The sequence below is a fragment of the Larimichthys crocea genome, chromosome XII, assembly GCF_000972845.2.
Source record: "Larimichthys crocea isolate SSNF chromosome XII, L_crocea_2.0, whole genome shotgun sequence".
Lineage (NCBI taxonomy): Eukaryota > Metazoa > Chordata > Actinopteri > Sciaenidae > Larimichthys > Larimichthys crocea.
Genome location: NC_040022.1, coordinates 23978342 through 24005301, shown reverse-complemented (window position 1 = coordinate 24005301; position 26960 = coordinate 23978342). Strand labels below are relative to the sequence as shown.

Sequence of the window (26960 nt, the reverse complement as noted above, 5' to 3'; positions counted from 1 at the left end):
ACAAAACATTCTCTAACAGGCCTAGGGGACTTTTTTGACTCAGCAAGCAAATTGCAGCTCATCTGTTGCACACTACCTAACAACTTCTAACAGTTACAGCTATGTGCATCACAGTATTTGACAGATTGTGAGACATTTTGACCTGCTGTCAATTGTTCTGTCACAGTGAGATCAGGCATCCATGCTAACTGCTAGCTGGTTAAACAGTTATAAGGTGGCTGGTAACAGTGTAATAACATAAATTAAAGTTACAGTGGCTCACTACTGCAAAACAACCAGATGCCAGAAGAGAAATATCAAAATAAAATATAACGTAAAATATATATATAACTTAACTTAATTATCAAACAGTGGTAAAGTTTAAATGCAGGTCAAAAGCACAGACCCTTCCACTGCCATGAACACTTCAAGTGTAAAAGCAACTTTCAGAGTTAATAATAATGCAATTACACTTACAGGTCTGATTTCATGACACTTTGTTTTTACACTTGGTTTTGACACCAACTACTGTACAAATTACAAATTAGAGTCAAATATATAATGGACTTGACTCTGTGAGAGTGAACTAGAGTCTTTGAACTCTACTTTTGCTCAAACACCAAAAACTTTTTAGCATTTTGATCACACAAATAAATTGATTGATAGTTGATACATGATTTCAAGGGATTAACTGAAGTCCCAGTTAATAGTACAGTAGAATTTTGTTAATAATAATAACATACAATATGTATAAGAAAATAAATCCAAACAATTTCAGATATACTTGAAATAACAAAATAAAATATTAAATTAAATAAAAATGTATGTACACTATATGTACCTTTCAAGTATATGGACATGCATGTTTGATCATTTGTATCATGCACATTAACAGTACCAGTCAAAAGTTCTGGATAGTGGAGTTAGTGGATAAACCTTCTCATTCAATGTTTTTTCTTTATTTTTTATTATTTTCTACATTCTAGATTAGCACTGAAGACATTAACACAGATATTATGTGGTAAATAAAAAACGTGTAAACAACACTAAATTTCTTTTATATTTTAGATGAATTTTAGATTCATCAGGGTAGCAATCTTTTGCTTTAATGACAGCTTTGTACACTCTTGGCATTCTCTCAGTCAGCTTCACGAGGTAGTCCTCTGAAAAGCTTTTCCAATAGTCTTGACGTAGTACCTATGATGAGCACTTGTTAGCTGCTTTGCCTTCAAACCCTATCTCAATGTAGTTCCTCCAAACTAAGAAAATACAAATGTGTTGTTGAATATGTTATGGAATCTTAAAAGGCAAACCATTTGTGATGGTTGTGTCCTGACAGGGAAATGAAGTGAGGATGAAACATCAGCATCCTCATCAAAGAAGATGTTTCCCCTCCCCTGAGGCCTCTGGATGGCTCTTATGACTGTTTACATAGCCATCGGTCATTTGCGTTTAGGCTACAGCTGCCCTCCAGACTAAGAAAATACAAATGTGCTGTTATATTATTGCATGTAAACAATGCTATACCGGAGGGTATTCAAATGTGTTTGCACAGTTGTATCTTCCCTCCCCCATTACAAATATACTTACTACTGTGAAAACAATGCTATACCTCGAGGGTTGGCTGTTATGTTAAAACATATTTGTCAAGTCAACTTTATTGTCAGTGCAGACAGCATGAACATGAAATATAAGTATATAAAGTAAAGTATAAAAATATAAGTAAAAGATGTAAAAAAATAAAAAATAAAAATAAAAATATACGAATCTAAAAGCATATACAAGCTAAAAGACATCCGTGTGGCAATATGGCACAGTATTACAGAATTTTCAGTGTAATATAAATATACGTATGGCAGTATGGCAGTTGCTTCTTCTATTCCTCTATTTGTTTTACTTTTTAACGTCTACCAGCTGCCCAACAGCTGCAATATCTCTGCTGCTGTTTACACAATTATCATTCACATATCATTTATCATTTTATCAAAAACTGTCTTGCATTTAAACACGTGATTAAGTTATTAACAAAGAACAGTAAAAGGAAATAATATAATAAGAAAGTGGTAATACGTTTGGAATAGAATAGTAGTTTATTATGACACATTTCACAGACAGACCAGATTGGATTATATTTTAAAAAAGACATTTATCATATTCTCCAGCTCTCTTCCTCATTGAAGGCTGATGGCACACAGTTTATGAGGTGTAGGAGCGTGGGTGAGGCCCACAACTGGAGTGAGATCCAGTTCATCCTCTGTAACTCCAGGTGGAGGAGTAAGGCGAAAGCGCTGGAAAAGAGAGGTGAAAAAGAGAAAGAGCTCTAGCCTAGCCAGACCCTCTCCCACACACACCCTGCGACCTGCAAGAACAAAAGAGTTGCCCCAAGTTAAACTGGATTATATCTTTATAATAAGTTAATTATATTTATCGGTAGAGAAAAAAGTGGCTTTACCTGCAGAAAAGGGCATGAAGGCATCTCTTTTGATAAATTTACCGTCCTTATCCAGGAAGCGAGAAGGGTTGAATGTGTGTGGGGCCTCCCATTCATTCTCGTCTAATAGGACAGAATAAAAAATAGGCAACACAGGAGTCCCCTGTTGGCAAAGTGAGTGGGTTGTATGATATAAAATCTCTAAAACAAAGTCATGCTTTCAACAAATTTCAGAGAGAAACTGATCTAACAAAAGCAAAAATGTAGTGATTTGGATTGATGTGGGTGACAGACCTTTTTGATGAGGTACCCATTCAGAGTGACGTCTTGGCTGGCTTGATGAGGAACATAGTGGGGGCCAACGTTACCCAGTCTTTGTGACTCATGGATGACAGCATTAATGTATGGGAGGTTCTTCCTGTCCTCTACTCGAACCGGACGGCTTCCAATCACCCTCCTCAGTTCCTCATGGACCTTGTCTGGATGTATGTGAAATATAAATTCAATCTGATAAATATGAAGTGCTTCTTTAACCCAAAATTCAGAGTGCTAGCTGAAATGATGTGTGATGTTTTTTGTTTTTTGTACCTTGAATATGAGGATACTTTGCCATGAAAAGCAAAGCCCACTGAAGTGTATGTCCTGCAGTGTCCGTTCCAGCTGCAAATATATTTGTCACTGTCTGAAGCAGATTCTCATAATGATAGTGTGAATCCTTGATTCCAGACTCCTGGTATAACATCCAGAGGAGAAGAGTTATATTTAAAAATTCACTGATCTGTATTATCAGCCTAGGAGTGGGGGCACCTCACCTCTAGTTTTTGCTTTTGGGTCAAGAATGCATCAACAAAGCATCTGCACATCTCTGGGTTCAGAGTCTCCTCCAGATTTGCTATGATTTTCATTGACTCAGCCTCGTTTTCCCTTATAATCTTCATCAAAAGCTTCCAGTTCTTAAGAATTGGGCGCAACCAAGGAAACGTGTTGTATATCTGTAATAGACCACAATACAAACATTCTAATTATTTTAGGATTTAACATAATTATCAAGGGCAATGAGATCTTGAGTATCAGCTGGTTTCATTCAAATTTTCAAATTCAAAATTTAAAAAATTTAAAAAACATTTAAAGATGCTTTATTTTACAAGTTTGTGGATTCCAACATTTCTCCAGAAACAACTATGCAAATTGGTACTAATTATGGTTTAGGTATAATAATATGTAATAAAATGAAGAAACTGTTCAGTTAGTTAGTGATGCTAATGTGACCTAGAGAGATTTTAGTCAGTGCACTGCTGAACATGCAAAAATGTCAAATATAAATAATAAGTAAGAATAATAATTCAATTTTACCAAATATTTACTACAACAGCAATATAACTAATCTCTTCTTGACAAGTTCTTAAGCACGACAATGTAAAATCTTCTTATAATCATTAAGTCACACTGTAGTACCTGAATGGAAGCTGATCCTAGCAGAGTGATGGTCTCCTGGTCTCTCTCCACTGTACTTTGATAGATAGGGTCGTTGTAGTCAAACCTCATGTTATACATGATGGACGATATTATATTTGCAACTGCATAAGAAACTACCCTGGAATTGTCAAAGGGTTTACCTGACAGAAAAGAAAGTTGGACCAAGTTAGAACAAGAGATAGATATAGTCTATCAACTGTATATGAGGGACAGTGCTTAAGGGGTAGTGGTTGTAATGTTACCTTCATGTTTCTCAAATTCTTCAATCAGGTAGTTACACTCTTCAATGATTCTTGCTTCACTAATCCTTTTGCTCGTCCCAAAATCTTTCAGTGTAGAAATAGTAAAACGCCTCATTTCTTTCCATGAGTCGCCATTGGCAAAGATTAACCCTGGAAACAAAAGTGGTTGGCTTGTTTATCCTCTTAAGCCGAAGCCAATTTTTTAAGGGTTAAGGTTAGGGTTAGAGGGTTGGGTTAGCTCCATAAGAGGTTAACCTCTTAAGCACAGGTTCAAAAGCAATTCCCTAAATATAAAGACATTTTCTTACCATGTCCTGGGGAGAAATCTTCGATAATGGGAATAATCTCTCTATCTGCAAACTCATCAGCATAGCCGACCAGAGCCTCTTTGACTGCTTTGTATCCTGTCAGCACTACAACCTTCTTAAGTCCAAGGTAGACGGTGAAAATTGATCCATATGTTTTGGACAGCTAAAAAGATGAGCAGAGGAAAGCTAAAGTGAAAATCACAGTCTTCAATTAGAAATATAGTTTGGTGACCTACACTAAAAACATATTTGCATATACAGGTGATAGAATTACTAACATAAAAATGAAACTGTCTTCTATTAAAGAAATGGAAAGAATCGACAATTCAAAAGAACTGTCAAACAACATCAACTCACATCAGCAAGAGAGATGTGAAGATTGTCGAAATCCACCTGAAAGAAGTTACCAAGCAGGGGGAGAGGTGTAGGTCCTGGAGGCTCCCTATTTCGGGAGCTGAAGCTGGAGCGAAGAAAATTTAGGACCAGCAGGCCCACAATGGCTGCCAGCAAGGAGGCTGAAGTGAAGGACTGAAAGAGATGTTCCAACATGACCCTACAGTCACCTGGAAGCCGAATTGTTTCAGGAATATAAACGTTTTCACTGAACACTGTCTTCACAGCTGGTTTATGTTCCTCAATGAAATGAAGGGATTGTCAAGACGGCTTCTTTATACCAACTTCTGTGGCATTATTGACGACAGTCCTGCCTTCTTTTCGGGATCATTAGCACAATAAAGTGCATTTAGTATGGTAATGGCCCTGAAAAAAAGGCATCATTGTAATATCATATTTACATTTCTTTGTTTTGACAGAATACACATGCTGCGGGCAGGAACAACGCAAATCGGGAATTTCCCCAGTGTGGTCCAACACATTATTATGTGGTAAACAAAAAACGTGTAAACAACACTAAATTTCTTTTATATTTTAGATGAATTTTAGATTCATCAGGGTAGCCATCTTTTGCTTTGATGACAGCTTTGTACACTCTTGGCATTCTCTCAGTCAGCTTCACGAGGTAGTCCTCAGTCAGGTTTTAGAAAGCATTACAGCACCACTACTGCTGCCCTAAAAGTCCTTAATGAGGCTTTGGACTCGAGAAAGTTCTGTGTGGCGCTGTTTATTCATCTGTCTAAGGCATTTGACACTGTGGATCACAATCTTCTGCTAAAAATTCTCTGCAGGAATGGTGTCTCCAAACAAGCTGCCTCTTGGTTTGCCGATTATTTTGCCAATAGGACACAATGTGCTCAGATGGCTGGAGTTAGCTCCACCTTTCTTAAGGTCACAAAAGGTGCACCTCAAGGATCAGTATGAGGACCCAACTTATTCACAATTTACATTAACGATTTATGCGCAAACATGTCAAATGCCTCATACCACCATTATGCGGATGATACTGTCATTTATTGTTGCTCACAATCGATTGCTCGGGCTTTTCAATTTTCACAGTCTGCTTTTGATGCAGTGCAGATCCATTTGGAGAAACTGAAACTGGTTTCAAAATTAAGGGTGAAGATCAATTTTTATTACAGAAACAAATCATGTTTTTCTCTCAGAGCTTGTAAGCTTCTAATATCAGCCACTTTCCTGCCTGTACTTGATTATGGCGATGTTGTATATATGTCTGCGTCAACCAGCTGCCTTCTTCCCCTGACTCCTGTGTATCACTGTGCTCTATGGTTCATCACTGGTTGTCGCCGCCTCACCAATCACTGTGAACTATATACAAAAGCTGGCATGCCTTCCTTGGAGATGAGACGCTACACACACTGGATGACTCTGGTGTATAAGGCTCTTCTTGGCTTAACTCCCACTTTTTATGCACGTTCCTTCGGAGAACCGAAAGCCGTTATGCACTACGCTCAAGTGACATTCTGCATCTTGCTGCTCCTCGAGTCAGAACTGAAACAGGTAAAAAAGCTTTCAGTTTCTCTGCCCCGTCTGCTTGTAATGCCCTACAATCTGAACTTAAAATTGCAGAACTTCTTCCTCTGGAAGCATTCCGCTCTATCTTTAAAAAAAATACAATGGAAATCTTTTGAACAGTGCCTATGCTCTTAAATTGTTAATCGATCTATAACTGTGTGTTATTGTTATCTGTCTGTTTTTTGACCACTATGACGTGCGCTGCTGCCTTTCTTGGCCAGGTCACCCTTGTGAAAGAGGTCTTGATCTCAATGGGGTTTTTATCTGGTTAAATAAAGGTTATAAAAAATAAAAATGTATTACGGAATTTTACAGGGCAGACAATTTGTGATGGTTGTGTCCTGAGAATATGCCTCCCCTCATCTGCCTATCCCCACCTCCCCCATTGCAAATATATTGTGCCATGTAAACAATGCTATACCTTGACTGTCTACAAGTGTTAGTGTCCAAACAATCCTCTATTCTCTATGTGAGTTCTTTTAATTTTGGTTAGTCTGTTCAATATTGGGTTTTGTTAGTAAGTCTGTAAGTATGGCTGCTACAATGCCAAGAAATGGTTCAGGTTTCTGTAGGAATATCTAGAGTGAGAGTATCCTGTGACAGACACTTTGTTAGTGGCTAACTAGTGAGAGTATCCTGTGACAGACACTTTGTTAGTGGCTAACTTTGACTAAAAGATAATCAGGAAGAGAGAGAGTGACAGACAGACTGGCACACACACAAGGAGAAATACACAAAAAATAACTACACACTAAAGTACACACCACAGCTTCAGTGATTAATTATACAATATAAACAACAAAGGGTGCTTGGGGGTGGGGTACCTTCAACAAACACACACACACCTGAAGACTGTATGTATGAAAGCGCAGTCTGTTCAAAAGAGCTATGTGCATCATACAAGCTGCCAAGGAAGCATTAGCCAGCAAAAGAATTTTGATTCATCTTCATTTTTGTCTGTAATGTCCTGAATGCAATCTTTGCAAATTTCAAATTTTTGCATTCGGTTTATATTTATGATTTACATCACCCAACTTTTTTTTGGAATCAGATATGTAGTTAGGCAGCTAGACCTATTAGGGGGGGGGGGGCAACCACAGGTGAAAATGTAAAATTCACAAGCATCATCGCTCTACGCACCTTGTATATGTGGATATTTGCCCATAAGCAACAAACCCTATCTCAATGTAGTTCCTCCAAACTAAGAAAATGCAAATGTATTGTTGTATTTTTGCATGTAAACAATGCTATACCGGAGGGTATTCAAATGTGTTTGCACAGTTGTATCTTCCATCCCCCATTACAAATATAATTTACTGTGACAACAATGCTATACCTCGAGGGTTGGCTGGTATGTTAAAACATATTTGCTTCTTCTATTCCTCTATTTGATTTACTTTTCAATGTCTACCAGCTGCCCAATATCTCTGCTGCTGTTTACACAATTATCATTCACATATCATTTATCATTTTATCAAAAACTGTCTTGCATTTAAACACGTAATTAAGTTATTAACAAAGAACAGTAAAAGGAAATAATATAATAAGAAAGTGGTAATACGTTTGGAATAGAATAGTAGTTTATTATGACATATTTCACAGACAGACCAGATTGGATTATATTTTGAAAATCTGCCCAATTCTGTAAGCATTTTCAGTAATTAAGCAAATTCAAGACTGATAGTTGATACATGATTTCAAAGGTTGCATTTAACAGTACATTAAATTACAGTATAATATTGTCAATAATGCTAACATACAATATATGATAAAACCATTTCATTGGCAAAGACATTTATCATATGCTCCAGCTCTCTTCCTCATTGAAGGCTGATGGCACACAGTTTATGAGGTGTAGGAGCGTGGGTGAGGCCCACAACTGGAGTGAGATCCAGTTCATCCTCTGTAACTCCAGGTGGAGGAGTAAAGCGAAAGCGCTGTAAAAGAGAGGTGAAAAAGAGAAAGAGCTCTAGCCTAGCCAGACCCTCTCCCACACACACCCTGCGACCTGCAAGAACAAAAGAGTTGCCCCAAGTTAAACTGGATTATATCTTTATAATAAGTTAATTATATTTATTTGTAGTGAAAAAAGTGGCTTTACCTGCAGAAAAGGGCATGAAGGCATCTCTTTTGATAAATTTACCGTCCTTATCCAGGAAGTGAGAAGGGTTGAATGTGTGTGGGGCCTCCCATTCATTCTTGTCTAATAGGACAGAATAAAAAATAGGCAACACAGGAGTCCCCTGTTGGCAAAGTGAGTGGGTTGTATGATATAAAATCTCTAAAACAAAGTCATGCTTTCAACAAATTTCAGAGAGAAACTGATCTAACAAAAGCAAAAATGTAGTGATTTGGATTGATGTGGGTGACAGACCTTTTTGATGAGGTACCCATTCAGAGTGACGTCTTGGCTGGCTTGATGAGGAACATAGTGGGGGCCAACGTTACCCAGTCTTTGTGACTCATGGATGACAGCATTAATGTATGGGAGGTTCTTCCTGTCCTCTACTCGAACCGGACGGCTTCCAATCACCCTCCTCAGTTCCTCATGGACCTTGTCTGGATGTATGTGAAATATAAATTCAATCTGATAAATATGAAGTGCTTCTTTAACCCAAAATTCAGAGTGCTAGCTGAAATGATGTGTGATGTTTTTTGTTTTTTGTACCTTGAATATGAGGATACTTTGCCATGAAAAGCAAAGCCCACTGAAGTGTATGTCCTGCAGTGTCCGTTCCAGCTGCAAATATATTTGTCACTGTCTGAAGCAGATTCTCATAATGATAGTGTGAATCCTTGATTCCAGACTCCTGGTATAACATCCAGAGGAGAAGAGTTATATTTAATAATTCACTGATCTGTATTATCAGCCTAGGAGTGGGGGCACCTCACCTCTAGTTTTTGCTTTTGGGCCAGGAATGCATCAACAAAGCATCTGCACGTCTCTGGGTTCAGAGTCTCCTCCAGATTTGCTATGATTTTCATTGACTCAGCCTCGTTTTCCCTTATAATCTTCATCAAAAGCTTCCAGTTCTTAAGAATTGGGCGCAACCAAGGAAACGTGTTGTATATCTGTAATAGACCACAATACAAACATTCTAATTATTTTAGGATTTAACATAATTATCAAGAGCAATGAGATCTTGAGCATCAGCTGGTTTCATTCAAATTTTCAAATTCAAAATTTCAAAAATTTAAAAAACATTTAAAGATGCTTTATTTTACAAGTTTGTGGATTCCAACATTTCTCCAGAAACAACTATGCAATTTGGGACTGATTATGGTTTAGGTATAATAATATGTAATAAAATGAAGAAACTGTTCAGTTAGTTAGTGATGCTAATGTGACAGAGAGAGATTTTAGTCAGTGCACTGCTGAACATGCAAAAATGTCAAATATAAATAATAAGTAAGAATAATAATTACATTTTACCAAATATTTACTACAACAGCAATATAACAATAATCTCTTCTTGACAAGTTCTTAAGCACGACAATGTAAAATCTTCTTATAATCATTAAGTCACACTGTAGTACCTGAAGGGAGGCTGATCCTAGCAGAGCGATGGTCTCCTGGTCTCTCTCCACTATACTTTGATAGATAGGGTCGTTGTAGTCAAACCTCGTGTTATACATGATGGACGATATTATATTTGCAACTGCATAAGAAACTACCCTGGAATTGTCGAAGGGTTTACCTGAAAGAAAAGACAGTTGGACCAAGTTAGAACAAGAGATAGATATAGTCTGTCAACTGTATATGAGGGACAGTGCTTAAGGGGTAGTGGTTGTAATGTTACCTTCATGTTTCTCAAATTCTTCAATCAGGTAGTTACACTCTTCAATGATTCTTGCTTCACTAATCCTTTTGCTCGTCCCAAAATCTTTCAGTGTAGAAATAGTAAAACGCCTCATTTCTTTCCATGAGTCGCCATTGGCAAATACTATGCCTGGAAACAAAAGTGGATGGCTTGTTTATCCTCTTAAGCCAAAGCCAATTTTTTAGGGTTAAGGTTAGGGTTAGAGGGTTGGGTTAGCTCCATAAGAGGTTAACCTCTTAAGCACAGGTTCAAAAGCAATTTCCTAAATATAAAGATATTTTCTTACCATGTCCTGGGGAGAAATCATCGTAAACTGGAATAATATCTCTATCTGCAAACTCATCAGCATAGCCGACCAGAGCCTCTTTGACTGCTTTGTATCCTGTCAGCACTACAAACTTCTTAAGTCCGAGGTAGACGGTGAAAATTGATCCATATGTTTTGGACAGCTAAAAAGATGAGCAGAGGGAAGCTAAAGTGAAAATCACAGTCCTCAATTAGAAATATAGTTTGGTGACCTACACTAAAAACATATTTGCATATACAGGTGATAGAATTACTAACATAAAAGTGAAACTGTCTTCTATCAAAGAAATGGAAAGAATCGACAATTCAAAAGAACTGTCAAACAACATCAACTCACATCAGCAAGAGAGATGTGAAGATTGTCGAAATCCACCTGAAAGAAGTTACCAAGCAGGGGGAGAGGTGTAGGTCCTGGAGGCTCCCTATTTTGGGAGCTGAAGCTGGAGCGAAGAAAATTTAAGACCAGCAGGCCCACAATGGCTGCCAGCAAGGAGGCTGAAGTGCAGGACTGAAAGAGATGTTCCAACATGACCCTACAGTCACCTGGAAGCTGAATCGTTTCAGGAATATAAACGTTTTCACTGAACACTGTCTTCACAGCTAGTTTATGTTCCTCAATGAAATGAAGGGATTGTCAAGACGGTTTCTTTATACCAACTTCTGTGGCAGTATTGACGACAGTCATGCCTTCTTTTCGGGATCATTGGCACACTAAAGTGCATTTAGTATGCTAATGGCCATGAAAAAAAGGCATCATTGTAATATCATATTTACATTTCTTTGTTTTGACAGAATACACATGCTGCGGGCAGGAACAACGCGAATGGGGAATTTCCCCAGTGTGGTCCAACACATTATTATGTGGTAAATAAAAAACGTGTAAACAACACTAAATTTCTTTTATATTTTAGATTAATTTTAGATTCATCAGGGTAGCCATCTTTTGCTTTGATGACAGCTTTGTACACTCTTGGCATTCTCTCAGTCAGCTTCACGAGGTAGTCCTCTGAAAAGCTTTTCCAATAGTCTTGACGTAGTACCTATGATGAGCACTTGTTAGCTGCTTTGCCACCATTCTGCAGTCTGGCGCATTGCAAAGGTCAGGTGATGCATGGTGATCCTGAAGAAGGTGATCCTTCTTGGTGAAATATCCCTTACATAGTCTGGAACTGATGGACGCACTAAGTGCAAACCAGATTCTTGGTGCAGAAAGCTATGGTAACTATGTTGGTTAACTGTGCTTTGAATTTTGAATAAATCACCAACAGTGTCACTAGCAAAGCACCTCCTCCCCCATGCTTCATGGTGGGAACCACACATACAGATATATCATCTGTTCACCTCACAAAGACATGGCAGTAGGAACCAAAAATCTCAGATTTGACTCATCAGACAAAGGTCCAGATTTCCATTGGTCTAACATCACTATTGGCAAACAGTATGCCTAGAAAGTGATTAGCTAAAAAGAGACATTTTCTTAGCACATCTTTCATTGAAATCATTGAATGTGCATGTACACGTAAGACTCATAGTGCTAGAAAAGAAATGTAATTTACTGACTTATAGTCAGATTTTTATCTTTTAAATCAAATCAAATCAGATGTTATTTGTATATCCCAAAGTCACAAAGGACATTTGCCTCGGAGGGCTTTACACTCTGTACAGAAGTGACACCCTCTGTCCTTAGACCCTCGGTTCGAGTGAGGAAAAACTTTCCCACAAAAAACCCTTTTAGCAGGGAAAAAAGGTGGAAGAAACCTCAGGAAGAGCCACAGAGGAGGGATCCCTCTCCCAGGACAGACAGACATGCAATAGATCTAACATGTACAGAACAAATCAACACAAACATATTGTACAATTACAATGACTGATAAAATGACAAAGAATGACAATGAATGATAAAATGATTACAGTAGCAGTGGAACTTGTGATAGAGATAGAGAGACACAGATGCACAGCAGCAGCAAATCATCAACTAACTATAAACTGTAATGGAGATATGGGAGCAATAATGACAGTGGTAATATATGTAGTGGACGTCATGCAGGACCACAGCAGCAGCCACGATCCACGAGAACCTGCTGGATGACAGAAAACAGAAACTCCAGGGAAGTTTAATTAGTAACATGCATTAATGAGACATGTATGTTTACAGATGGTGAGAGAGAGAGAGAGAGAGAGAGAGAGAGAGAGAGAGAGAGAGAGAGAGAGTCCCCTGGCAGTCTAGTCCTATGGCAGTATAACTAAGGAATGACCTGAGCCAGCCCTAACTATAAGCTCTATCAAAAAGGAAAGTCTTAAGTCTACTCTTAAAGGTGATGACCGTGTCTGCTTCCCGAACCCAGAATGGTAGTTTGTTCCACAGAAGAGGAGCCTGATAGTTGAAAGCTCTGGCTCTCAATCTACTTTTGGAAACTATAGGAACCACAAGTGATGGTTGTGATGGTTGTGTACTGAGAATATGCCTCCCCTCATCTGCCTATCCCCACCTCCCCCATTGCAAATATATTGTGCCATGTAAACAATGCTATACCTTGACTGTTTTGTTCAAAAATATTAACATGGTTGTATCAACCCGTCCTCAATTGCAAAGGAGTAGCAGCACTACTCTGGGTACTGAATGCTCATTCTCCCTTAATAACAATATTGTCAATTCTTATGCAACAAAACAAAACAAATCTACAAGTGTTAGTGTTCAAACAATCCTCTATTCTTTATGTGAGTTCTTTTAATTTTGGTTAGTCTGTTCAATGTTGGGTTTTGTTAGTAAGTCTGTTAGTATGGCTGCTACAATGCCAAGAATCGTCTCAGGTTTCTGTAGGAATATCTAGAGTGGTGTCTAATCCTGTTATTAATGTTCTTGAGTAATTATTTGTATATATTGTATCTTTTCATTTATGTATACCAGTTTTATGTACAGACACACATGTTGTCTCTGGTTTGGGTATTTATTGTGACATCCCCAGCAATACTGAATCCTGTACGTGAAGAAGTAATTGCTTTCAGAATGTTAAAAAGTGTCTGTCACAGCCTCCTGTGACAGACACTTTTTTAGTGGCTAACTTCGACTAAAAGATAATCAGGAAGAGAGTGACAGACAGACTGGCACAAACACACACACAATGAGAAATACACAAAAATTACTACACACTAAAGTATATACCACAACTTTGGTGATTAATTATACAATATAAACAACAAAGGGTGCTTGGGGGTGGGTTACCTTCAACAAACACACACACACCTGAAGACTGTATGTATGAAAGCGCAGTCTGTTCAAAAGAGCTATGTGCAGCATACAAGCTACCAAGGAAGCATTAGCCAACAAAAGAATTTTGATTCATCTTCATTTTTGTCTGTAATGTCGTGAATGTTGCAAATTTCAAATTTTTGCATTCGGTTTATATTTATGATTTACATCACCCAACTTTTTTTTGGAATCAGATATGTAGTTAGGCAGCTAGACCTATTGGGGGGGGGGGGCAACCACAGGTGAAAATGTAAAATTCACAAGCATCATTGCTCTACGCACCTTGTATATGTGGACATTTGCCCATAAGCAACAAACCCTATCTCAATGTAGTTTCTCCAGACTAAGAAAATACAAATGTGTTGTTATATTTTTGCATGTAAACAATGCTATACCGGAGGGTATTCAAATGTGTTTGCACAGTTGTATCTTCCATCCCCCATTACAAATATAATTTACTGTGACAACAATGCTATACCTCGAGGGTTGGCTGTTATGTTAAAACATAATTGCTTCTTCTATTCCTCTATTTGTTTTACTTTTCAACGTCTACCAGCTGCCCAACAGCTGCAATATCTCTGCTGCTGTTTACACAATTATCATTCACATATCATTTATCATTTTATCAAAAACTGTCTTGCATTTAAACACGTGATTAAGTTATTAACAGAGAACAGTAAAAGGAAATAATATAATAAGAAAGTGGTAATACGTTTGGAATAGAATAGTAGTTTATTATGACATATTTCACAGACAGACCAGATTGGATTATATTTTGAAAATCTGCCCAATTCTGTAAGCATTTTCAGTAATTAAGCAAATTCAAGACTGATAGTTGATACATGATTTCAAAGGTTGCATTTAACAATACATTAAATTACAGTATAATATTGTCAATAATGCTAACATACAATATATGATAAAACCATTTCATTGGCAAAGACATTTATCATATGCTCCAGCTCTCTTCCTCATTGAAGGCTGATGGCACACAGTTTATGAGGTGTAGGAGCATGGGTGAGGCCCACAACTGGAGTGAGATCCAGTTCATCCTCTGTAACTCCAGGTGGAGGAGTAAAGCGAAAGCGCTGGAAAAGAGAGGTGAAAAAGAGAAAGAGCTCTAGCCTAGCCAGACCCTCTCCCACACACACCCTGCGACCTGCAAGAACAAAAGAGTTGCCCCAAGTTAAACTGGATTATATCTTTATAATAAGTTAATTATATTTATTTGTAGTGAAAAAAGTGGCTTTACCTGCAGAAAAGGGCATGAAGGCATCTCTTTTGATAAATTTACCGTCCTTATCCAGGAAGTGAGAAGGGTTGAATGTGTGTGGGGCCTCCCATTCATTCTTGTCTAATAGGACAGAATAAAAAATAGGCAACACAGGAGTCCCCTGTTGGCAAAGTGAGTGGGTTGTATGATATAAAATCTCTAAAACAAAGTCATGCTTTCAACAAATTTCAGAGAGAAACTGATCTAACAAAAGCAAAAATGTAGTGATTTGGATTGATGTGGGTGACAGACCTTTTTGATGAGGTACCCATTCAGAGTGACGTCTTGGCTGGCTTGATGAGGAACATAGTGGGGGCCAACGTTACCCAGTCTTTGTGACTCATGGATGACAGCATTAATGTATGGGAGGTTCTTCCTGTCCTCTACTCGAACCGGACGGCTTCCAATCACCCTCCTCAGTTCCTCATGGACCTTGTCTGGATGTATGTGAAATATAAATTCAATCTGATAAATATGAAGTGCTTCTTTAACCCAAAATTCAGAGTGCTAGCTGAAATGATGTGTGATGTTTTTTGTTTTTTGTACCTTGAATATGAGGATACTTTGCCATGAAAAGCAAAGCCCACTGAAGTGTATGTCCTGCAGTGTCCGTTCCAGCTGCAAATATATTTGTCACTGTCTGAAGCAGATTCTCATAATGATAGTGTGAATCCTTGATTCCAGACTCCTGGTATAACATCCAGAGGAGAAGAGTTATATTTAATAATTCACTGATCTGTATTATCAGCCTAGGAGTGGGGGCACCTCACCTCTAGTTTTTGCTTTTGGGCCAGGAATGCATCAACAAAGCATCTGCACGTCTCTGGGTTCAGAGTCTCCTCCAGATTTGCTATGATTTTCATTGACTCAGCCTCGTTTTCCCTTATAATCTTCATCAAAAGCTTCCAGTTCTTAAGAATTGGGCGCAACCAAGGAAACGTGTTGTATATCTGTAATAGACCACAATACAAACATTCTAATTATTTTAGGATTTAACATAATTATCAAGGGCAATGAGATCTTGAGTATCAGCTGGTTTCATTCAAATTTTCAAATTCAAAATTTCAAAAATTTAAAAAACATTTAAAGATGCTTTATTTTACAAGTTTGTGGATTCCAACATTTCTCCAGAAACAACTATGCAATTTGGGACTGATTATGGTTTAGGTATAATAATATGTAATAAAATGAAGAAACTGTTCAGTTAGTTAGTGATGCTAATGTGACAGAGAGAGATTTTAGTCAGTGCACTGCTGAACATGCAAAAATGTCAAATATAAATAATAAGTAAGAATAATAATTACATTTTACCAAATATTTACTACAACAGCAATATAACAATAATCTCTTCTTGACAAGTTCTTAAGCACGACAATGTAAAATCTTCTTATAATCATTAAGTCACACTGTAGTACCTGAAGGGAAGCTGATCCCATCAGAGCGATGGTCTCCTGGTCTCTCTCCACTATACTTTGATAGATAGGGTCGTTGTAGTCAAACCTCGTGTTATACATGATGGACGATATAATATTTGCAACTGCATAAGAAACTACCCTGGAATTGTCGAAGGGTTTACCTGACAGAAAAGAAAGTTGGACCAAGTTAGAACAAGAGATAGATATAGTCTATCAACTGTATATGAGGGACAATGCTTAAGGGGTAGTGGTTGTAATGTTACCTTCATGCTTCTCAAATTCTTCAATCAGGTAGTTACACTCTTCAATGATTCTTGCTTCACTAATCCTTTTGCTCGTCCCAAAATCTTTCAGTGTAGAAATAGTAAAACGCCTCATTTCTTTCCATGAGTCGCCATTGGCAAATACTATGCCTGGAAACAAAAGTGGATGGCTTGTTTATCCTCTTAAGCCAAAGCCAATTATTTAGGGTTAGAGGGTTGGGTTAGCTCCATAAAAGGTTAACCTCTTAAGCACAGGTTCAAAAGCAATTTCCTAAATATAAAGACATTTTCTTACCATGTCCTGGGGAGAAATCATTGTAAATTGGAATAATATCTCTATTTGCAAACTCATCAGCATAGCCGACCAGAGCCTCTTTGACTGCTTTGTATCCTGTCAGCACTACAACCTTCTTAAGTCCGAGGTAGACGGTGAAAATTGATCCATATGTTTTGGACAGCTAAAAAGATGAGCAGAGGGAAGCTAAAGTGAAAATCACAGTCCTCAATTAGAAATATAGTTTGGTGACCTACACTAAAAACATATTTGCGTATACAGGTGATAGAATTACTAACATAAAAGTGAAACTGTCTTCTATCAAAGAAATGGAAAGAATCGACAATTCAAAAGAACTGTCAAACAACATCAACTCACATCAGCAAGAGAGATGTGAAGATTGTCGAAATCCACCTGAAAGAAGTTACCAAGCAGGGGGAGAGGTGTAGGTCCTGGAGGCTCCCTATTTTGGGAGCTGAAGCTGGAGCGAAGAAAGTTTAGGACCAGCAGGCCCACAATGGCTGCCAGCAAGGAGGCTGAAGTGCAGGACTGAAAGAGATGTTCCAACATGATCCTACAGTCACCTGGAAGCTGAATCGTTTCAGGAATATAAACGTTTTCACTGAACACTGTCTTTACAGCTAGTTTATGTTCCTCATTGAAATGAAAGGATAACGGCAGGTTGCTTCTTCACAGCAGCTTATATGGTTTCATAGACTATACAATCCCGCCTTCTTCTTATTTACACTTGGGAGGGACAACACAAACCATTTCTACTGGCAAATAAGAAGTTTAGGACAGAGCTGGCCCTCTTGATCAGTGTTGGGGATTCCAAATGGTTTAAAGGGGCACCAAAATATGAAGGTGCGATCAATTAGCTTTGGCTATCATATCATCAAACATTAATAACAAATGATTACCTCAATTAAATAATTAAAGTACCTTGGCATCCAACTCCTAAAGAAAGGAACTGATAGCCCAATAATTTCAGTGTCATAAAATACACCAAACTGTTGATTTTTTAATTCTGATTAATAATTACCACCAAAATTACCACATCAACAGCTAGTAGGTTTTGGTGCTGAGCACAGAACAGGTTGGTAGCATTCACTCTTGTGAGAGCGTGCATGTTTGGGTTTGTGTTATAAAGAATGTGTGTGTGTGTTTCCGATCTACACAGGTCTAGTTAAAGACCAGTTCAATTCACACAATGCATGAAATTCATATCTGGATTCCCCGTGGACCCAACATCCCGCCCTTTGGTCTTAGGATTGCACTTGAGGTGTGATACTCAGAGCATGAGTTAATTTGTCAGTTCATACACGTTTGTAACAAACTGGACAATTGTTGACACTATCTTGGTTAAGCAAGAACAGTCAGCAAGTTAAAAAACACAATACAGATAAACATGACAATAGTATTACTATGTCTAAATAAGTAGTATTCACCAGATACTCATCAGGTTAGCAAGCTAACACGCTAGCTGCTCTGCTGTCTCTGTGCCAATAACTGATAAAATGGCCGCCACTGGGCTTCTGCCTGCTCTAATCAGGAGAGCAGCCCCCCTAAAATATTCTCAAGCCCCCCTAAATAATTTGGTGGTGTTTTATTATTATTTTTATTTATTAAAAATTTTTTTCACAAAAAAATGCCTATTTATGCAATACAAAGTGGCCAGAATATGAGTTTAAAACAATAATCATATAAACTGTCATTATTCACTTAAATATGATCATAAATCTCATTTCATCGGGTACGGTAGAGAGAGCCCCTTCAGTCCATTCCACTTTTTCATATAGAGAACGCCCACATCACTGAAATTCCAGTCCATGTTTTCCATGCGACCCTGCTCACTGCCGCTTGCGTGTTTACCTCTGAAGTACACAGAGCCGAACCTCACGCAAGAGCAGAGCGCGAACGCATGGGTGAAGGATGGACATTAGAGCCTTTTTCAAGAAAGTAAGCATTCATCACTGCTGGTAGTAACACTTAGCTAACAGCAGAAAAGTTCCATGTAATTAATAAACCAAAATGTTCCGTGTTTGAATCCCAGCTGGCCAGCTCTGAAAGTTCCTAGCTGCTGCTAGCTAGTTGAGATGACTTCTGTTTCATACTACATCATTGCTATTTCCATTAAAACTTGTCAAAAGACCAATATGAAAAGGTGCCAAGGATATCCTTCTTTGCAATTATGCTATTGTCTACTGACGATTTATAACAACTTGTATTTTAGGTTACACCATATTTTATAAGAAAATCTATCAAAGACAAAGCCGGTGCAGGACACACACACACACAAAGATGGAGAGAAACATGGTTATTGCAAAGCAGTGTGGACTATTAAAAGATATGTAAGTGAAAGTATATTGCAATAATGGGCAAGACATAGGGGTTGAGACCAAGTTTTCATTCCTGGTTTAATGGCTCCACATTGGTGCAATTTCTAGTTTTTCTGGCAGTGGAGGGAAATAGGATGGGTGAAAGAGGGGCAGGGGAGTTAACCATCGTGATGGCCTGGTTTATGAAGATGTTGGTAAGTCTAGGGTGGTGGTTAGAGAACAGTCTTCTCCTGTAAATGTTTCCATGATGATGAGTTTGAAACACTTGCCCTCTCATTTTGTGCAGGTATGTATGGCACCTGCAATTGTTTTATTTGTATTTTAGCACAATTTAACTGGTGTTGTTTAGCTGGTAAAGAGCTGAAGGTGTATGGAGGCGTCACGTCTTAGATTAATCAATTGATTGACACAGCTTTAATGGGTGCTCTGAAAAAATTTTCGCAGCGCGCATGGCGCGCAACTTTTCTCCTCTATGGGCTACCACCCCAGTTTCTTAACCTAGTGACGTCCCTGGCTGAGACCACCCCTCGAAGAGGAGGGATCTCTGGCCAACCGTATTTCCAATCATTGAACCGGTAACTTTGAGCATGCTGAGCCCTTCCTGAACGTCTACATCAGGGGTGTCAAAGATAGCCTAGCTTTTTCATCCGGCCCACGGCTCATTGTTATAAACATAATTTTATTATTTTTTATAATATCATGACGCACCCTGCGTGGCACTGCATCCTGTGCGCGCCGGTTAGCTTAACACCGCATGTGCCCACTAGAGGGCGCATGAAGGCTCGGTTCTCTGAGAGCAGGTAGCGGACACTTGTTTTCAACCTGACACCCTTGGTGGAAAATGTCGCTGTCGAAAAAGAGAAAGGTGGACGCTGAGTGGTCGGACTTCCAGGAAAAATGGACTGATTCTAGGGCTGCACGATATGCCTGTACCAATATCTCGATATTTTTAAGCTATAATCGCGATATACCGATATATCTCGATATTTTTGTTGTTGTTGTTGTTTTGTATTATTTCTAATAAATAATGTCATTTAACTTGAAGCATTGTAATGCTCAGAAGCAATGTAGAACAGTAGATTACACTTGCTGTATGAGACACACCTCTTTTTAGCTTTAACACTTGTCATATTTTTTATAGATTTTTAATATATTCATAATGTACATATGAGCACTGAAGCAGTGCAGGTACATACTGGTTATGAAACACACTTTTTTTAATCAAATTTTAACCATTCTTCATATTTTATAAATAAACCTTTAATAAATTTAACACCCACGCTTTATTTGAAAACCGGAAGTGTCACACGCTGCAGAAGCTAGCGCTGACTTTCCCAGTTTTCTCAAAGTATTTAACATAAGTCGGCAATAAGGGCGCCACTTGAAAATATTGGAGCAGCTGCGAGGCCACGCGAACGAGAGACGGCTGGCGTGACCGCATGTGTTTTCTTCGGAACCAGTCCCGTCTCCATCTCAATTAACGCGCTCGGGCTCTTCACTTTCACTCTCCCTCAACCTGATACAAAAAGTACGCATGCGCGCAGGGATTTTTCGGGTGGGCGGGCCAGTGTGCTGCGTGCTGTAGCAGCACCAGGAGTGAGTGACACAGACAAAACTCCGAGAATTAAATCTGACGACTTAAAACATTTACGTGACAAGTACTCGATGGTCGCGATATAGTCATTTCATACATCTCACGTAGAACAAACCGCGATATATCGAGTATATTCGATATATCGCCCACATACTGATTCGTATTTTTTCACGGAGATGAATGGAAACCTGTGTTTGGTGTGCATGCAGCAAGTGGCTTTGCTAAAGGAACACAATCTTAAACGCCAACGAGAGTCTGCATAGCGACAAATACGGCAACAAGAGCTAGGAAGAATAATTGTACACATCACATGTGTATGTTTTATTATTATTTTTCAATTTATTTTCACATTATGTTCCTAAGTTTACACAAGAGTTGAATTTATTGAGGTGTTGACTTTATTCAGCAAGTTGCCATGGGAGTGGCAATGTTTTCCTGGTTCAACGAGCTCAACTTGAATTTCATTTGTCATGATGTAATTGGAACATTTCTTAATATTTTTTTTATGTTCAAAGCTATATTGTTCAAATATCCAAGCCATGCCTTCCAGTCATGCTGCTGTGGATATGACAAACATTGTTGAGCTTTTTTGGCACATTTTGAACTATTGTGATGTGTTACTGCACAACTTGAAATTGCTCTTACTTTTAAAGCCTCAGGGTTACTTTTTATTTTATTGTAGAAAATTCTTTAAATAAAAAAGATTTTGTATTGCACCTTGTTTTTAGTAACATTTTTTTATCTCTATTTTTTTTTATTTTTTCAAATTTATGCAGGTGATTTTTGGCTCTGCCCCCCTTGAGCTCATATATAGTTGTATGGCGCCCCTGGACCAAAATGAGTTGACACCCCTGATGTAAACAATGCTATCTGGAGGGCTGGCTGTTTTGTTCAAAGATATTTACACAGTTATACCCCATTCAACTGCAAATATAATTTGTTGTGAAAACAATGCTAGCTTTTTTAAATATTTGTTACACATTGTGGAGAATGGAGACTGTAGTGCTTTCACAGCAAGGTAGGTTATTTGAGCTACAACTGCACTGCGACAAGTTTGTAGGTTCATGAATTTGTGTTAAAAGGTAAAAATGTGACAAGTTTTATTCCTGCGTAAAGGATGTTTTTATTTGACATTCACACATCTGGTGCTGTAGGGGCAATTTTCAGTCATGATATAAAATCATCTGGGCTGCAATAACTGAACACTAACTGAACATAAGTATGGAAGCTGAGGCAAAATAATCTAAATTTATATAGTCTAAATGTATTAAATTACATGATTTCTGACAAGAAATGAAACTCCTGACAAATTACAAGTTCAGAGACGAAATAATTATAGGCAAATTAGGGGTCTCAGAAACATACACAACCAGGTCCCTCTAAATTGTTAATCTAATGTGTACAATCACTGAAAACATTAGACACCATTCACTCCTAATTAAATCACTACTAATCTTGCTCTTGACGATGGGGACCTCTGCTGGCTTGCTCAGTATGCCATCAGTAAAGAATATAGTCATGCAATGGCAAAGACATGTACGATATCATCCAGCTCTCCCCCACTGACGACTGACACACACAGCTCATGAGGTGAGGGGTTAGGGTGAGACCCACAGCTGGTGACAGATCCAGTTCCATCCTCTGTGACTCCAGGTGGAGGATGAAACGAAAGCGCTGGAGGAGGGAGGTGAAAAGAGAAAAAGCTCCATCTTAGCCAGACCCTCCCAGACACACCCTGCGACCTGAAGAAATAAAGAGTTTTGCCAAACGTTAAACTGGATCATGCTGTATAAAGCTCTGTAATTCCAAAACAACAAAAACTCAAGCTGCTGTACCTGCAGAAAAGGGCATGAAGGTATCTCTCCTGTAAATTTACCCTCCGTATCCAGAAAGTGGGAAGGGTTGAAAGTGTGTGGGCTTTGCCATTCACTTCATCATACAGGACGAAGTAAGCAAGGGAAACACGGTGGTCCCCTGTGTGGTAAAGGAGCAGGTTTATCATTGAATTCTTAGTCACGTTTTTTTTTTATGCTAAGTTAGGCTTAGGGTTAAAAGGTTAGTTAGAGTAAATACTGAACAAATGTGAGTACTCAACCTTTTCGATAAAGTAACCCCGAAAGGTGACGTCTCGGCTGGTTTTGTGAGGCAGAGCCATGGGACAATGTTGGCCAGTCTCTGTGTCTCATGGAGACACATCAGTGTATGGCAGGTTTTTCTGTCATCTACCCGGACCTATGGCTTCCTACCACCCTGCTCAGCTCCTCCTTCTTGGTCTGAAAACACAAAAAAAGGCAAGTTATATTGTTTGTCTGCATTTATTTAAACAAGACTGAAGGTCCACATCTATGCTAGCAGCTCTCTGACTGTTCTTTGTCACAGTTGGCTTTGAGATAAATGTTAACATAGATGTACAGACTGTAAACATGTTAACTTTGGCTGTAATTGGGCATTTTAATATGGAGATTGACTTGCTTTTGTAGGCGGCCTCATGTGGCCATTTGAGGAACTGCAGCATTTCACAGCTGTTATAAAAATTAGGAACACAGCTATTTAGATGTTTCATTTATACAATGTTTTTTCCTATATTATTACAGTCTTGAGGGTACTTCCCTTTATTGCTGTTTTACTGAGACTGGCAGGGTAAGGTAAGTCAGGTTAATGTGGATAAAGATAGGGTGTAAGAGCCACTAAGTACGGTAGTTTTATTTTGTTAATGCCGTCATGCATAGTCAGTGCGCATGGGCGCTAAAAGAGACATGGGGTTTTTTTTGGTGGTATTTGAATGGTCTTAAAAAGTCTACTGGGGTGTGGTCGAAATAAGTTTTTACCGTCAGAGTCCGTCAGACTCCGTCAGACCTTGTGAATTTTTTGTATTTTTTACGTGTTAATGTTCAAATAAAGCAGTTCAAGTTCATCTTCTCTCTTCGGATTCACGCGGGTTTCGCAAGAGAATTGGGCTTGTTTATGGACGCGTCAAAATAAGAACAAGTTCCCCCAGTTGACTAGTGGCCAAGGCACTTGGGCCTTTGGAAACGGCCGCTACATAGGGATTTCAGAACAGAATGAGGCCCAGGGACAGGTCAGAGAGGGACATCTAGAGTGGGGACATACTGGCTACGATTAGGGGATAGCTGAAGAAACTGTTTAGTGCAAATTGTCGTAACATTTACAGGGGTTGAGCCAGCCCATTTTTGGAAAATGTTAACCAACCTGTCATAGCTCCTCAGTGACCTTTTTCCTGTAACCCTTTAGTGTGTTGCACTGTGAACGCCCTCTTGTACATAACAATAAATCAACTTAAACTTTGTTAGCTTGATCCGATCCTCCTTATTTAAGGGTTTTCTTTAAAATTCCCATAACAACAGCCAAAGAGGTGTCTGTTACCTATTACCTATAGCCTATATATAACTGTAATTATTCAACTAATCATTTGTGTATGTTAACCATTGGCATTTGGTTTATATTAATGTTTACACAGCACTCCAACTGGGGCTCCGCAGCTGAAAATTTCAAATTCAAAAGCATCATCTCTCCCCTTACTTGTATTGTGGATATTTGGCCAAAACAGCAAACCCATCCAGTGTAGTTCCTGTGGTATCAGTACCAGCAGCAAAAAGGTTGGTCACTGAAAATATCAGGTTGTTCTCATTGTAGAAGTGTCAATACGTGAGAGTCTAAGAAAAATAACACCCACCTGTCATTAAAAATGGACATGTGCAAACATTGCTGTTATTTTTGTTAGATGAAAAACAGAAAGGACAAACGTTTTACCTCTTCTTTCTGCTTCCGAATCAGGAAACAGCTCTACAACCCCCACATGTGTGAGGGTTCAGAGTCTCTTTCAGATGCTTGATTAACTCTTACATCCCTGATAGTCATCCAGCATTTTTTATTATCTTCTGTCGGTTTTTTCAACCACCGAGAAGCCTAGGAAACATGTTGTAAGCTGTACAAAACAACAACAAAAAAACAATTATAACAATATTCTATAGCAATTTGAGAGATTTAAATATTGCCACATAACTGTAAAAGCACATTAGCCTACATGGAGAATTATTCCTGTAAAGTTATCAGTGAACGGTAAGCAGCATTTCAAAGTATTTTGATAATCTTTTGGGAATCCGGTCTCAAGACCTAGCATTGTCAACCCTGCGTGAAATTAAAGTATGCATAGTGTTTCCAGGTCAAAATTTCCAGGCTAAATCCGGCTAGTTACTAAAATTTGTCAGTTACCTTGGCTTACTTACTAGCATGGTGTGCAATCCTGCTTACGTGGATGATGCAGAGCCAGTGATGCGTATGTTCTCGTTGCTCTCTCCACCAAGTTTTTGAATCGGAGGTCATTGTATTCAAACCGCTCCATACACAATGGAGGAGATGATATTGGATGCTGCGTAATTCACTGGACATGTTTATCAAATGGTTTCCCTGTAGAATAATTACATTTTTAAGACAACATATTTTTCAGAACACTTGTCAGCATTATCACATACATTAACGATACCTTTATGTCTTCAAACAACTGGATCAGGTGGTGACATTCCTCCACGATTTATCCTCAGCTATTTTTGCCCCTCCAAAAATCTCGCAGGTGGTGAGGGCAAAACGCCTCATCTCTTTCCACGATTCTCCATTTGCAAACAAATCCCTATCAAACATTAACACAAGTTAAACTACAGAGAGGAGCAGATCTTTTGCACGTCCATGTGGCTTTCAAAAACAAGTTCTGTGCTGCTAAAGGACTGTAGTTTGAATCTTTGCTATAAATCACCAAATACACATCACTGCTGTTTTTCAACATATATATCTATATATATATTATATATATATATATTATATATAATATATATAGTATTAATATATAATTATTTTTTGCTTAGATAATATAGCAATGATAATTATATATAATTACAATAAATTATATCTTCACTAATATGTTTATACGCCTATTATATTACTGTTGTTCTGTTTATACTGTTTTGTATACGCAATTTACCATTACTTACTGCTATGTACATCTTCTAGATTGCCACGGTGTCTTTTTTTAGATATCTTTATATTTATTAAAATTTTAATCTTTTTTTTACTTATATTTTATATTTCATGTTTATTGCTGTTTGCACCGGGATAGAGGAAAACGCAATTAATTCTCTGTATGTCCTGTACATATGGCGGCATTGAAATAAGTGACTTGACTAAAAATAAAAAAAAAAAAAAAAGTATATATATAGTATAAATATATATATAGAACAGATATTAAAACAGTGTTTATCAAATAATGACCATTTTTATAGCTATAACTATTTAACATTTTTTTATTTGGATTACGTAAAATACTGTAAATAGGACTACCATGACCTTCATATAAAATATCGGCAGAGCCTCGGTCTCCAAATTCTTCTGCATGTTGACCAGAGCCTCTTTGACTGTCTTATACCAGTCAGGACCACCACTTTACTGGTTCCCAGGTATACTGTAAATACTGACCCATACTTCTTTGAAAGCTGGAAAAAAATAGGAGACAGTGTGAGGGACATTTTATAAATTTACCGTGATACAAGAGGCGTTGCAGATGGCTGCCTCAGTACTGTGCTCTCTGGTACTTTTTGTGTTTTGTTTTCTGCACCTCTCTCATCATATGCTCCACAACAAAACAAACAAATCACAACACACTCTGTGGAAAGGGAAAACACGGGAGGCGCAATCCTCTTTTACATAAACAAAGGGTGGTGTGTAACAGATGTCACAATTTAAGGAAAGAGACTATTTTCATAGACTTTAATCCCTTTTATCCACCATAGGAGTTTCCCCGTCCTTCTTTGTCCCCTGTGCAAATCTGGGCTCAATCCAGTCCATCCCAACATACAGGCAGAAACTCAAATCTGCTAAGTCTGTGGTCAGACTGTGAGGATAATAATTTAACAGCCTCTCTGTAACGCACTGATTGGTGTGTCTTGAGGGTGCAGCCACAGACTTGGCATGAACTCACGGACACTCTGACATCTTATATCAGCTTACAACACATGTGCCGACCCGATCTGGTTTACAGCAAGACTTGGT

The 26960-nt window shown here is 38.3% G+C and overlaps 3 protein-coding genes and 1 pseudogene across 3 annotated transcripts; all 4 read right to left on the bottom strand.

Moving 5' to 3' along the window:
- Window positions 1-2124: 2124 nt before the first annotated feature.
- Window positions 2125-5052, bottom strand: LOC109137000 (cytochrome P450 2K1). Its single transcript, XM_027285510.1, has 9 exons — window positions 4794-5052; window positions 4437-4599; window positions 4135-4278; window positions 3866-4041; window positions 3223-3402; window positions 2999-3140; window positions 2705-2889; window positions 2432-2573; window positions 2125-2338 (listed from the first exon to the last, which is right to left on the bottom strand). Exons 1-9 carry the CDS (start codon window positions 4983-4985, stop codon window positions 2151-2153), a joined length of 1512 nt encoding a protein of 503 aa, XP_027141311.1. The 5' UTR covers window positions 4986-5052; the 3' UTR covers window positions 2125-2150.
- Window positions 5053-7938: 2886 nt separating this feature from the next.
- Window positions 7939-11113, bottom strand: LOC109137001 (cytochrome P450 2K1). The gene is made up of 9 exons (XM_027284709.1): window positions 10830-11113; window positions 10473-10635; window positions 10166-10315; window positions 9903-10063; window positions 9258-9437; window positions 9034-9175; window positions 8740-8924; window positions 8467-8608; window positions 7939-8373 (listed from the first exon to the last, which is right to left on the bottom strand). Exons 1-9 carry the CDS (start codon window positions 11019-11021, stop codon window positions 8186-8188), a joined length of 1503 nt encoding a protein of 500 aa, XP_027140510.1. The 5' UTR covers window positions 11022-11113; the 3' UTR covers window positions 7939-8185.
- A 3359-nt stretch (window positions 11114-14472) lies between these two features.
- LOC113746992 (cytochrome P450 2K1-like) lies at window positions 14473-17654 on the bottom strand. Its single transcript, XM_027284708.1, has 9 exons — window positions 17346-17654; window positions 16989-17151; window positions 16694-16843; window positions 16431-16591; window positions 15786-15965; window positions 15562-15703; window positions 15268-15452; window positions 14995-15136; window positions 14473-14901 (listed from the first exon to the last, which is right to left on the bottom strand). Exons 1-9 carry the CDS (start codon window positions 17535-17537, stop codon window positions 14714-14716), a joined length of 1503 nt encoding a protein of 500 aa, XP_027140509.1. The 5' UTR covers window positions 17538-17654; the 3' UTR covers window positions 14473-14713.
- A 4762-nt stretch (window positions 17655-22416) lies between these two features.
- Window positions 22417-26756, bottom strand: LOC113747045 (cytochrome P450 2K1-like; annotated as a pseudogene).
- Window positions 26757-26960: the final 204 nt, after the last annotated feature.